Source organism: Rana temporaria, chromosome 2 (assembly GCF_905171775.1).
Source record: "Rana temporaria chromosome 2, aRanTem1.1, whole genome shotgun sequence".
In the NCBI taxonomy this organism is placed as follows: Eukaryota; Metazoa; Chordata; class Amphibia; order Anura; family Ranidae; genus Rana; species Rana temporaria.
Window position 1 is genome coordinate 54,092,995 of NC_053490.1, and position 14,614 is coordinate 54,107,608.

Genomic DNA, 14,614 nt, shown 5'->3' on the forward strand with positions numbered 1-14,614 from the left:
ACAGACACCAGATCACCCACAAACACACAGATTGTACACTTATTCACAACTTCATTCAACACAAGTTTATTACCAGATGACAGAGTGTCATGCTTAGTGCCTTCTTAAGAATGGCTGTGTGTTCTCGGATCCCATAAAAGTTACCTTTATTCATCTGACACTGCTTATATATTTTTAAAATAGCTTTTTTAGTGTCTATATAAAGGGCCTGTTCACATCACTCTAAGCATGAAAACCTTTTTTTTTATGCGTTGACCCTTGTTGCATTAGGGTACCTCTTTGGATGGTCCTTAATGAACTTCAACGCATTGAATACAAATATCTTATGCCATCACATCTAGAACTTTTTTACGCATTTTATGTTCTATTCTTGGGAAATGATCATCCTCTATAGCAGGCACTTACAGTAAGCGGCTTGGTAACTGGGTGCGGGCCACAATGAGCGGAGCGAGTGGATGGCAGCCCACTCTACTCTATAGATCCCACTCTACTGTTGTTGTTTTTTTGTAGATCAAATTGGTGGATTAACCGCGAGTGCATCACAATTCACCTGTGGCTTTCCTGCAGGATAGCTGCACTTTGCCAAAGACTTCTGTTATATCCTGGTGGTGTGGTGCACTTTCAGAAAGCACACCAAACTCGCAGGTAATAGAAGTCTATGGCTTAGTGCAGGTAATCAGTTTAAAAGCAGCCCAGTAACCACTGCAGAACAGATATGCCCTGCCCATATACATGGGCGTCCACTCCATAGGGCAAAGGGGGGAAATTGACCTCCCCTAAAAAAATGGAGAAGGTGTTGAAGAGTCTCGCGGCTGTGGGCTGTCTGAGCAGTCCCGGGCCACATGTCACACAGGCACAGTGAGCAGAGTAAACCTGCTGCCTGTGCCATACAGATGGCTGATCTGAGGTACTGAATGAGATAGGGGAGGGAGGAGGTCCGTCTGTGCTGAAGGGGGTTTGTACTGAATGGTGGGTCCATCTGTGCTGAAGAGGGGTCTGTACTGAAGGGGGGTCCATCTGTGCTGAAGGGGGGTCTGTACTGAATGGGGGGGTCCATCTGTACTGAAGGATGGTATGTGCTCAAGGGGGGTCTGTGCTTAAAGGGGGTCCATCTGTGCTGAAGGGGGGGTCTGTGCTGAATGGAGGGGTCTGTGTGGAATGGGGGGTCCATCTGTGCTGAATGGAGGGGTCTGTGCTGAAGGGGGGGTCCATCTGTGCTGAATGGAGGGGTCTGTGCTGAATGGGGCGGCCCATATGTGCTGAATGGAGGGGTCTGTGCTGAAGGGGGGTCTGTACATTCTCTAGGCTATATTTATATGGGCATGGAGTGAAGCTGAATTATCTTAAGAGCTATTTCACACTGCCAGCTGGCCGCATTATCGGTAAAGCGCCGCTAAAAAGCGGCGCTTTACTATCATTTTAGCTGCGGTATTCGGCTGCCCATATATACACTGTGATTTTAGTAATAAACTTACCTTTAATAACAGTATTCAATTCTATTGTATTCCATCCCAGAGCAGGAGGTCGTGGGCCACATCAAAATTAACACTGGTGAGGCAGCAGTAACACACACACAGTCCAGATGTAATAGAAAGAACAGAGTATAACAGGAAGTCGGGAAGGCAGCCCGAATGAAAATACTCACAGATGAACCACAGATTGTAGCAGAGCAGATCACAGCCAAACTGATGGTGTCTGTCTCGAGGGGCAGAATGCGGCCTGGCTGGTCCATGCCCAAACGGGGAGATTTCCAGGAAATCCCTATGCCTACTCTACTCATCTGGAACTCATCTGGAAACTTTCCCTGCCACTATTACTGCCCCTGAAAGACCAGTAATCTGTCCCTACACTACACAGTGATCCAGGAAAACATGGAGAAACCATGTTCCTCTTGACTTCCTTTCCCTCTGCACTGCCGCTGCAGTTGAGCGCCACCTGTAGTGGAGAAAATAGCCTGCACTTGCCTACACATGTGGCGGCAAATAAAAAACACCCCCCCCCCGGGCACTTACTCTTCTCCAGCTTCCTCCTCCAGCTTCTGCCAAAGCGCTATGCATCCAATAGGATCACCTCACGCTTCGGCCAATTGGAAAACAGGTCTCACAGACCTGCCTCCTGATTGGTGGCGAGGAACTTTAGTTTTATAATAGAAAAAATTCATTCGCTATGGTCCCACAACTGGGTGGGCTCGGAGCGCAATTCTCTGCTCTCCGAGCTCAACCTTTTATGAAGCCTATTAGATCGTCTGGCTTTAAACAGGTGCTTCAAACAAAACACCCACCCCGTATTGGAATCCATGATCCGGCACCACTGATATGTAGATCAGGGGGCTGAACGCATGGATAGGGAAGGCGGCGCCTGTGCGCCCTCTATGGACGGGCCATTGCCCGTCTACCTCCAATTCAATCCGCAAAAAAAAACCAGAAGGGGATCCCATTCCAACTGGGTGGATCAGATTGGAGCGTCCATAGAGTAGAGCAGGCTGTGTCGGTGTCCAATCTGCATATTCAGAGTGGACAAGGACGTGCTATCCGCCAGCTCCGCTCATTGTGGCCCGTGACCGGTTACCAAGCCGCCTAAGTGGCCCTCGCTCTTTAAAAGGTTAGGCACCCCTGCTTTAGAGAAAGACCCTTGCTGGCTGTTTAGAATCAGTGGTCTCTCTACGGAAGTCAACATGCACCCCGATAAGTCACAGCCAATTAGAAGAGAGCATGATCTTTGCTGATTGTAGAGCTGTAGGTCGGACGAGGCAGGAGGTGTTTCTGTAGAGGGACCACTGCTTCTACAATGAGAGAGAGGGTCCTTCTCTACTGAATGCTGTATAGAATAGATTTTTCCACCTAGACTGCAGCTACTTTCTAAAGAAAACAATCTGTAGGACTTTGCATGCTTTTGTTTTGATGTACCTGGAATGTATTTAGCTCATTGAAACCAAAATTCCAGTGGGCTTCATAGGAATTCACACATCATTTACAACATAAATTACAACATATTACTCAGAAATGCATTCTCTTTAAAATGTATACAACTACTTTTAACAATGTTTTTTTTTCTAAAATGTTACCAGGATTATGTTCCTGTATGTACCAGTCTTGTATTTGGTAGAGTTCTCCTTTAGATGTTTTTCTTTGTGATGACTAACAAGTGACCTCAAGACTACTGAAAGATTCAGGGAAGATTAGATTTCAAGAGCCGAAGGAAAATTCCCTTTTGTTTTCGCATTAAGTGCAATAACAGAACGATGTGCGGTAGAAGTGGATCCAACATTCAGCCCTGGAATGTGCTAAACGGCCCAGCCTGCCTCACTTCCCCCATATTAAACAGACTGTGTGGATGGAATTGAAACAGCAGGTGCTTCAATTTTTATCTCCGAAAAATCACATTGCAGGGTTCTGAAGAAGCGAGAAATGAAATCTGTTCTTCTATCATTCTGAAGTTCCTCGCTATTATATTGCCTTTATATGTATTTCTGTGCACGGATATCCTGGGCCACACACAGTGACTGAGACACCCAACAAGCATTGAGGAGGGGAACAATGCCTCTTTCTTACATATTTATGGACTAGCTTTACAATCTACCAACAACTATTGTTCTGTTTCAAATGCCACGTTATGCATTGACATGACCTCCTTAGACCCAGTCTGTTTGGACAGTGTGGTCACCTGCTTACTTGGCACCATCCACAGGCAGCTTAAGGTGGAACTTCACCCCTAAAGGGAAATTCCACTTTTGTGCCTCTTCTATTTGGCTATTTTTTTATTTATTTTTTTAAATAAATGTGTCCTTTTATTAAAAGTCAGCAGCTACAGTATTTGTTTCTGCTGACTTTAGATTTTTTGGAAGGGGGACTGAAGAACCGCTTTAACTAGTCAATTAGACATACAGTAGCAGTTGAATCCAATGCAATTTTTCTCCGGCTAATTGCAGTACTGGGGAAGAAGAGACTCTCTAAACTAACTAGCAATAAACAGCCGAGAAAGATAGAGAATAATTACCAAAATCAGATAGTAAAGAAGCTGCAATGGCCGCCGACATGTTGCCCTGCAGGGACTTCCGTGTTTTGTGTCTCCGGCACTGTGCAAATACAGGGATATCTCCTAAACCGTGCAGGTTTAGGAGATATCCTTGTTGGCTACAGGTAAGCCTTAATATAGGTTCACCTGTAGCATAAAGTTGTAAATGAGGGTTTACAACTACTTTAAGCTGCTGTAGTTCAATACAAGACATAAAAAATCAAAGAGGACGTAAACCCTTGTAAAAAACAAAAAACAAAAAAAAAACCCTACAAGACAAAGGCATAATGAGCTTACTAGCTCATCCATATTTACATGTCGCCCCAGAGTTACTTGCGGGTATCGCATTTCCGGCACTGTGATTGGCCTTGAGCCACGATGACGTCACTCCCGCGAATGCCCGTGGGAGCCGCCGGTAAGGGCACGAACACAGAGGCAACGGCTTACCTGTAGCATAGCATTAGTACAACTTTGGAGTACAAGTGTTTGGCGGATCGTATGTAAATTAAACTACTAAAAGACCGGAAGATTTTCCCCCTTAATTACCGGGCCATTTTTTTTTCCAATACGGCACTGCCTCACCTTAACTGCCAATTGCGACGCTGTACCCACACACAAATTGTGTATTTTTTCCCCCCAATAATAGGGCTTTCTTGTGGTGGTATTTGATCACCTCTGCAGTTTTTATTTTTTGCAATATAAACAAAAGAAGAGCGACAATTAAAAAAAAAAAAGCAATATTTTTTACTTTACGCTATAATAAATACCACCCCCCCCCCCCCCAAAAAAAAAAAAGAATTTCTTCCTCAGTTTATATATATTCTTCTACATATTTTTGGTAAAAAAAAAAAACACAAAAAGTGTATATTGATTGGTTTTCACAAAAGTTATTGCGTCTACAATGTAGGGAATAGATTTATGGCATTTTTATTACCATCCGATGTGAACGGACTGAAGGACCGTTGTCATAGGTTAACCGAGGAAGCTGGCTGATGATCAGTCGTGCCTACACACCATCGGTTAAAAAAACGATCGTGTCAGAACGCGGTGACGTAAAACACAACGACGTGCTGAAAAAAAACGAAGTTCAATGCTTCCAAGCATGCGTCGACTTGATTCTGAGCATGCGTGGATTTTTAACTGATGGTTGTGCCTACTAACGATCGTTTTTTTTCGTCGGTTAGGAAACCATCGGTTAAATTTAAAACAGGTTGACTTTTTTAAAACCGATGGATAAATAACAGATGGCGCCCACACACGATCGGTTTGGACCGATGAAAACGGTCCATCAGACCGTTCTCATTGGTTTAACCGATCGTGTGTACGCGGCCTGAGTGGGAACTGACTGACTTCCACTGACATAACCAGTGACATTAATACAGTGATAATTGCTAATGCTATAAACTGTCACTGAAGGGGTTAACATCTAGGGCGATCAAATGGTTAATCATACCTCCCAACTTTCTGAGATGGAAATGAGGGACACCTATTGTCAAAAGTATGCAGGCATAGGACACACCCCTTGCCACGCCCCCGTAAAGGAGAATTGTATAAAAACATACGATTGGTTAAACCAACATGTTCTTTTTTACCACTACTATTCCTTTATATTGGCTCTTGGAATTAAAAAATGCAGCAATTTAGAAATCAGATGAAAAGTTTAGCACTGGAAAACACTTTTTGATAGATAAAAAGTGCATTTTATTGACAACTATATAGATCAGACCAAAATGAGGGACAAATGAGGAGAATGAGGGACAGCGGGACATTGCTCCAAATCAGAGACAGTCCCTCCAAATCTGGGACAGTTGGGAGGTATGGTTAACTGCGTGCCTAATAGTGTGTAATGTGTGCAATATGTGCTGCTTTATACTAATACAGTAACATTTTGGATTGCGAGCATAATTCGTATGAATGTTTACATGTTGTAAAAGCAGTGAACTTCTGTCAGATTAGCAAACCTTTGAGATGAGCACACTTGTCGCTACTTTAAAATTCAACACCTAACCAGTCAGACAGAGTTGTAAGTACTGTATTTCACTATATAAACTAACTTTACCGTTAAATATAAGTGTAAAATGGAAAACTCTGGTGGGTGTAACAAGATGTCCGCTTTCCCCTTCTCAGTGTATCCTTACAATGGAGGAGTGCGGGGTGTAGCAAGATGGCGGCGACGGAACGTCACTTCCGTTACCAATTCTGACAGGTTGCCTAATCTGATGAAATACTGGCATAACAAACAGGGAGATTGTTCCCTCTTTACAGAGCCCTGTGTTGATTGTCAACACATGGCACTGGGCTGTGATTGGACACAACCAATTAGCAGGTCCAGCCAATAAATCATTGGCTGGGACCTGCTGATAGACTCCCGCTGTTTACAGTTACGGCGGGTGTAGGCAGGGGAGCTTGTACTGCACGTCTATATGCCCTAAACCCCGAAAAAGACGGTGACATACCAGTGCGCCGCTTTGCCTGTACGGGCCTTCCATCCACAGCACATTGCCTGTAAATGATAGAAACTTCAAAAGGATGGACAGCCGCACTCCAAAAAAACTCTTGAGTTGTCTTTATTTGTAAAATCAATAGAAAATGCACCACAGCAAAGCAGCAAAAAATGGGAAAAGAATAGCCTACGCGTTTCACACTGTCTCAGTGCTTATTCATGGCACATTGCCTGTAGGCGGTCCGGAATTGGTTATGGGGGAGGGGGATAGAATCATAACGTATAAATACATAAAGAGATTTAATCTCTGCATATGGAAGGCTTTTTCACAGTAAGAGCTGTAAAAACGTGCAATAGTGTAATAGACTTCCTCGTTCTACATAGTTCTCAGGATTTTCAAATATCCGCAGTACCGCTTTCTATTCCGCTGTATTCTTTTTTATCCTTGGATAGGACGTCAGCATTGTGGCATCCAGCTTTCATTAAAACTAAAAAGAGAAGATGGAGAAAAATGCAGGAAAGTTCTCCATGATGAAATAGTTTCCTAATGAGAAGCTTTCTAAGTGAAGTAATTGATTCATACTGTGCATTTCATCATATGACCTCAATGTCTTTTCCAGTCACCAGTTTAGCAAGCTTCATTATAACATTGTGTATATATGTGGATCTATACAGTTCGGATCGCGTCTCTTCGCTCCACAGCGTTATTCCACTCTCATTTGAGTAGGAGAGTGATGATGGGCTGTTTTGCTAAAGAGGAACACCGCAAACACTGTTTATATATAAATTTGTCACATATTATAATATAGTTTCACAATAACTTTTTCCTGGAAAATTCCCTTTTCTTTGGAAAAACCCAGTTTTTATGAGATCCCTGTGCTCCTAGCAGTTACAAATGTGTAAAAGAATTAAAATAACAGAATCTGCGTGTGGTCAGGCCTTTTCTACCGCTGGTCCTAAGTGGACAGATCTGAATTAGAAACACAAAATAATCTCAGAACCATTAGAAGGTTTTCGTTTCATGCTTTGTATGTAAGGTTTAGTTCACACTGCCACCACTTGGGATCCGACTTGTTGTGAGACCCCAAGTCACATGCCATGTGCAATTCACGGAGAGTTGAGAATAGCCCTACTGACCTCGCTCCGAGTTTATAAAGAAGGGTGTGGGGTCCCCCCCAAATCCATACCAGGCCCTTCGGTTCTGGCATGAATTTGGAGAAGAACCACACGCCAAAAAAAAAAAAAATGCTGTGGTGTCGCGTCCCCCCCTCCCATAAATTCATACCAGAACCTTATCCAAGCACGCAGCCCGGCAGGTCGGGAAAGTTAGAGAACACCAGACCGTGCAAAATAAAAAATGCATTGGGTTGACTGCATTTGCCTTAGTTTGAATTTGATTAGTTTGAATGATTTTACTTGCAGATGAAACACATCTCAGTAGAACATGCTGTGCTGAACTGTCACCTGCACTACTTGGTTGAAGTCAATTGAAATCTTCCGAAGTTCATTGCAATGGCACATGAAACAACGGCAGTCTACATGAGCCCTTACCCCACTTCTTGTCTTAGGTACTGATGATAGCAGGGACAGAAAATCCAGCTCTATCCCCCCAAAAATATAAACAAAGGGCCCATTTTCTGTCCTTCAGACTTTTGGGGGGCTGGACCATGGCCATTGGGAGTAGAAAAAGTCCTGATTTCAGTGGGGAAAAAACAATGCCCCATCTTTGGTGTCAGTGGGAGGATTTGTGCCCTATCCTAGGTGTCATCGGGAGGTATTTGTGCCCTATCATTGGTGTCATCGGGAGGTTTTGTGCCCTATCATTGGTGTCATCGGGAGGTTTTGTGCCCTATCGTCGGTGTCATCGGGAGGTATTGTGCCTCATCATTGGTGTCATTGGGAGAGATTGTGTCCTATGATTGGTGTCATCAGGAGGTATTGTGCCCTATCGTTGGTGTCATCGGGAGGTATTGTGCCCTATCATTGGTGTCATCGGGAGGTTTTGTGCCCTATCGTAGGTATTATTGGGAGGAATTGTGCCCTATCATTGGTATCATTGGGAGGTATTGTGCCCTATCATAGGTGTCATTGGGAGGAATTGTGCCCTATCGTTGGTGTCATTGGGAGGAATTTTGCCCCATTATTGGTGTCATTGGGAGGAATTGTGCCCCTTCATTGAGGCCAGAGAGGGGGGGGGGGGTTATTAACTATTGTTCCATTGTTGGTATTAGTGGATGAAATGGTGATCTAAGGGTCAGATAAAAGCAAGCGAAGGGCCCTTGGCCACAGTTTGGAGACCACTTGTTTAGATAAATAGACTTTGTGCAATTGCATAACAATGGCACAAGCTTTGGAAGTTATTGTATAATTGTGTGTTACCTTGTGCACCAGCCCTCTATCAACCTGTGGCTCTCCTGAACCTGTGGAACCACAAGGCATAGCATTTTCTGTCATGCATCCACTGCAGACCTGAGTTTCAGGCTGAGGGTGGTTGGTGTACACTTTTTATTTCCCATTACAAAATGTTGCTGCATATTCCATTGTCTTGTATTTTGGTTTTAGTGGTCCTTTAGGAAGGCACGCTAAGCTTGTTAGTCTGTAATTGGTATTTCATGCTGAATTTTAATGTATTTTATGTTCTAGGAAGGAAAGAAGAAGTTTGACAAAGAGAGTGAGAAATATTATTCCATCTTAGAGAAACACTTGAATTTGTCATCAAAGAAGAAAGAGGCGCATTTACAAGAGGTACATTGTTCTTTAATTTTTCTGGTCTTGGCACAGACTTCAAATGCCGTCTTCCTTGGTTTAATCATGTGTCTATGCCTACTATGTAATTGTGTATGGGGAGCTGGGAAAGTCTTATCCGGGCTGATGGGAGTACAAGATGAGTATGGTAATATTTCTTGCACAAATGACTCCTGCAGTGAACTGATGTATTAATTACATGGTGGTCAGTGAGCGAAAGAGACGATGGCAGCTGAGAGGGGAGCTAGAGCAGAACATAAATTAGAATGCGGCATGCATAATCTAATATGGCTTTGCAGTATTTATGGAGACAGAAACAAAACTTTTGTTACACATTATTATTAAAATAGATCTGTAAAATTGTGAAAATCGTCCTATAATACTTACCTATAAAATTGTGAAAATAGTAATATAATACTTGCCTGTTCTGCAGAAAGAGCTACTCTGGGCTCAAACTGCAGATAGTCTAATGGGCAGATACAGTATATCTAGGCACTGGACACCCTGGGTTTCTTTTAAAGTGGTCTTAAAGCCTTAGGCCCCTTTCACACTGGCGGAGTCCTCCAGCAGATCTGCCTGCTTAGCAGGGGATCTCTCTGCTGATCTCCACTGAGCATGCCAGTGACAGGTCCGTGTCCGTGTTTCGTAGGTATTACGTCTTCAGGGGGCGTCCACTGATGACGTAATACCTACGAAACGTACGTCGGCGGCGGACCTGGTCACTTGTCTATTCACGCTATCTCCAGGGCTTGTGGAGCCGACAGAGCTGGGCAGTACGCACGCAATACGGGAGTGACAGCGAGCGGGATCCCCAGACAAACACTTGTCATATCTGCAGCCCCAGTGCCGGGAGGCACATTTTAATGTAAGAGGCCATTTGGCTTGTCTTTTTTATATATGTTTTTTAATAAAAACAAAATTATGCTATGGGCATTTTTCTGTTTTTTCCTTACCTGATCTCCGGGAGTGAGGCATTATAAATAGATCCAGTCAATCTGGAGCAGGCACAACCCTGTCTACGATATATTTGACTATCTTTTTCATTAAAGAGGTCAAATATTTGTGGTAAGCGCAATATAATATTTGAACACTTCGGGTGAAGATGTTATAAATGCATGGTGAAGGAGCACAAACATCACCTTAAGCAAGATTTTTTCACAAGATATTGAAGAAGATCTGTCATATATAATATTGGGACGTATATAATACTAGACACTTTTTGTATCACTAGCACTAAGTTGTATAGTGCATCATTGGCATGATTTTTCATGGTGTATAGATATGTTTAGAGTGGTTTATTAATTATTTATTAATTTTGACACCATCACAATTATAGGTTGGTATATGATAGCTTTACCCTGTAATTGAGCGCCCTCTACTTTCCAAGTTTTTGCACATTCACCGTATATTTAATACTTTACAGAGGAGCAGCATATAATCATGTATAACTAAATTTAATCTTACATTTTTTTGTTTGTAACATTTTGGCGCGGAAACAATCTCCTTTCTTAATCAAGAGGTCGCATATGTGCGTACGGTCAGCGCTAAGGGGTTAAATTCCCTGTGTCTGGCTTACCTTGCAATGGTAGGCTCTCATTTCGTGACTGCAGTTGATAAGTGTCATGGCTGATCCATTCTCATATGTACATGTATTCATTCATCTAGCTTGTCCCTATTCACAAAAGGGAGAGGCAACTTCTTGCTGCAGGTCACGTAGTGTCCAATCCATGCCTCCATATTTCCTCTGTGTTGCATCACAATGAGTGCTAACGTGATGAAAGACTGCATAGTGATCTTTCCGGTAATTGTTGTACCTGTTTGTGCCTGTGTCAGATCTAATTTCTATTTACCTCTCACCCAAAGAGCACTAGACTGAGAGTTATTGTGGGATACATACTGGTAGGTTTATTGGCTCCTGTCTAAATTGGCCCTATGTGTATGTATGAATGTGAGTTAGGGACCTTAGATAGTATACTCCTTGAATGTTAGGGACTGATGTGAATGTACAATATATGTAAAGCGCTGCATAAATTGACAGCACTATAAAAGTACCTGTAGTAGTAATAATAATAATGTAGTTTCTTCACAAAAAGTGTCAGTTCTCAGACTACAGACAGAGGCCATGCATTAACCTGTGCAGTACCATGCGGCATGCCTCATGTTTGAACACAAACAGAAACTGCTGACACGGGATTATGAAGATTTGCTGTACTATAGGCTGTATGTACAGGTCAACAAATGACACAATGAAAAACGACATGATCCAAGCACATCTTATGTAGGTGCAGGTAGGAAGGTTTTTGCGTAACATGTCAGGTTAGACATTAGGGTCCATGAAACAGAAATATATTTCCAGTACTAATTTAAGCCCCTTTTTGTGTGTGCCTCTCTGAACCGCAACTGTAAATAAAACCCCCATCTGTATAGTCTACATTCACAAAATACATTTTCCAGACAGTGAAAAGGGCAGAAAAATAAGTATAATATGGTTTATGTCAATGATTTGTCTTTATATTTATTATCTGAAAAACTCTTATCACTGTCATAACAAAGCTTAAATGAATGTGTCGGATGATGCGAGTATACAGTGTGTAATTACTAGGTACGCCTTTAATTATATAACAGACATGAACAAGCATCTTAGTAGTTTAGCTTCTGTTCTTAATTTACAATAATGGCCGCTTGCCCAGCCAAGTGCAATTGCTGCTCGTTCAAAGACAAGTATGCCAAATATACAGTGATTTCTACATAATTTGTCAGCCACACGTCCTCATCACATTGGTGTATACACTAATCAGGTTACAACATAGACAGTGATAGGTGGACTGAGTGCTCTTCGTTAAATAGGAATGTGGTAGTATACCGTGTTGTTTTCCACCAGTTCCAGTGCCAGAATTACTGCTTTGTACTATATATATATATATATATATATATATATATATATATATATAATGTTAATTATGCTTTGTACTATATATGTTTTAATTAATAAAACTGTAAGGCGTCATTGGGGTCTAAAGAGTATCTAAACCCCAAAACTACATTTATATATATTTCAGCCCATCAGTTGTTCTGTTTCAAATGCTGACTTGGCACCATCCACAGGCAGCTTAAAGCAGTGGTTCCCCTAAAAATAAACTTTTAACATTGCTTTTCCCACATTAATTACAATTAGAATCGGCTGGTTTTATTAAAAAAAAACGTCCGTACGTACCATTTGCTATATTCGTTCTCACCGCCACTTCCGGGTACGATGCTGGCGGTGGGCGTTCCTAATTGATGGACAGGCATCCGACCGACGCATACATCGCGTCACGAGATGCCGAAAGAAGCCGAACGTCGGTGCGGCTCTATACGGCGCATGCGTTCGGCTTCTTTCGGCATCTCGTGACGCGATGTATGCGTCGGTCGGATGCCTGTCCATCAATTAGGAACGCCCACCGCCAGCATCGTACCCGGAAGTGGCGGTGAGAACGAATATAGCAAACGGTATGTACGAACGTTTTTTTTTAAATAAAACCAGCCGATTCTAATCGTAATTAATGTGGGAAAAGCAATGTTAAAAGTTTATTTTTAGGGGAACCACCGCTTTAACTTTTCAAAAAGATAAAAAAGTTGAATAGGGATGAGCCAAACACCCCCGGTTCGGTTCGCAGCAGAACATGCGAACAGGCAGAAAATTTGTGTGAACCTAAATACCGTGCATGGGGGGTCTCCTTAGTCTGCCTGTAAAATAGCGCATCTTTCCCATGTTTATAACAGAACCACAGCAAAATGAAATGTCTAAAGAAAAATAATTTTGTTTAAAACTGCTCACGGCTGTAAAGTATTGTCAGATCCCGGCAATATAGGTAAAAATCATTAAAAAAACGTCATGGGTTCCCCCCCAAGTCCATTACCAGGCCTTCAGGTCTGAATATTATGGGGAACCCCGCACCAAAAATACAAAAAAAATTGGATGCCCCCAAAAATCCAGGTCTGGTATGAATATTAAGGGGAACCCTGGCACCAAAATTAAAAAGAAAATTGTATGGGGGTCCCCCAGGCACTATATACTCTGAACAGCAGTATATATATATACAGTACTATACGGCCTACCGTATATACTCTGCAGAAAAATTAGGCCTTTAGTGTTGGTGGTGCACTGTAACCCCTCACAGTTACTCTTGTTGGGCGCAGGAATGTGCCCTGCTGTTAAATATTATATCAAAAATTTTAATTTCATGGCCCTGTTAAACAGGGGCAGAAAAAATGGGCCTTGATTCATAGGAACGGGTAAGCTAGCCTTTCAGGTTTTGGTGGAGGCACTGATATTTAGGATCAGTACGGTGCTGGATGGTGGAGATTGACATCAGGATTTATTTTCACATCACTCGCGGACTGTTCTAATCATCTAATTTGACCTTTATCTATTTTATATAGAAAATTATATTCAATGTACATTTGGTATTAATTAAGCTAGACTGCAGAAGACAATTGGGCGCCGGTCTTTATATGTTTTGCCATTTACTGGCTTCCTCAGGAGACCCTATTATATTAGGGAATAGATCACAATTATTTACAAAATATACAGACATACATGAATATTTATAGTATAAAGCATAAATACAGTGTATTAATGGTCAAGTACACACATACGTATGACCAAGATCTGGTGACACTGAATCTACATGGGAGGTCGCCTCTGAGCATGGAATGGGCACGTTGTGTTCACTTCTTTGGGGTTAAGAATTGCACCTTCAAAATCCCTGTTTCTTTATCTTTGGTTTTCTCATATGCCTATTAATGTGGTGCCACATCAGGGAAATATGCTCCATGTTTTTCTGTTGAAGCATTTATTGCTGCTTAACCACTTAACCCCCAGACCATATTGCTGGTCAAAGACCAGAGCACTTTTTGCGATTCGGCACTGTGTCGCTTTAACTGACAATTGCGCGGTCGTGCCACATGGCTCCCAAACAAAATTGGCGTCCTTTTTTTCCCACAAATAGAGCTTTCTTTTGGTGGTATTTGATCACCTCTACGGTTTTTAGTGTTTGCGCTATAATAAAAATAGAGCGACAATTTTGAAAAAAATGAATATTTTTTACTATAATAAATTACCCCCAAAAATATATAAAAAAAATATTTTTTTCCTCAGTTTAGGCCGATACGTATTCTTCTACATATTTTTCGTAAAAAAAAAATCGCAATAAGCGTTTATTGATTGGTTTGCGCAAAAGTTATAGCGTTTACAAAATAGGGGGTATCCGACAACATCCTGCCATCACACAATTCCCGGCGGAAAATCCGATCGTGTGTACGGGCCTATTGCTAAAAGTCTATTTCTTTTGCTACCATAGGCCGTGCCTCTGGAATCTGATCCAGGCTTGGAAGGTTACAACCTGCAATATCAAAAGTGAAGCCTCGTAC

The 14,614-nt window shown here is 42.1% G+C and overlaps 1 protein-coding gene across 1 annotated transcript in view; it reads left to right on the forward strand.

Annotated features, from left to right (window-relative positions):
- The window catches only part of ARHGAP42 (Rho GTPase activating protein 42), a 520,987-nt gene that overhangs the window by 349,219 nt on the left and 157,154 nt on the right, over positions 1 to 14,614 (forward strand). The window contains exon 5 of the mRNA XM_040340188.1: positions 9,101 to 9,202. Within this exon, the coding sequence (XP_040196122.1) occupies positions 9,101 to 9,202 (102 nt within the window). The remainder of the gene's footprint in view (positions 1 to 9,100; positions 9,203 to 14,614) is intronic.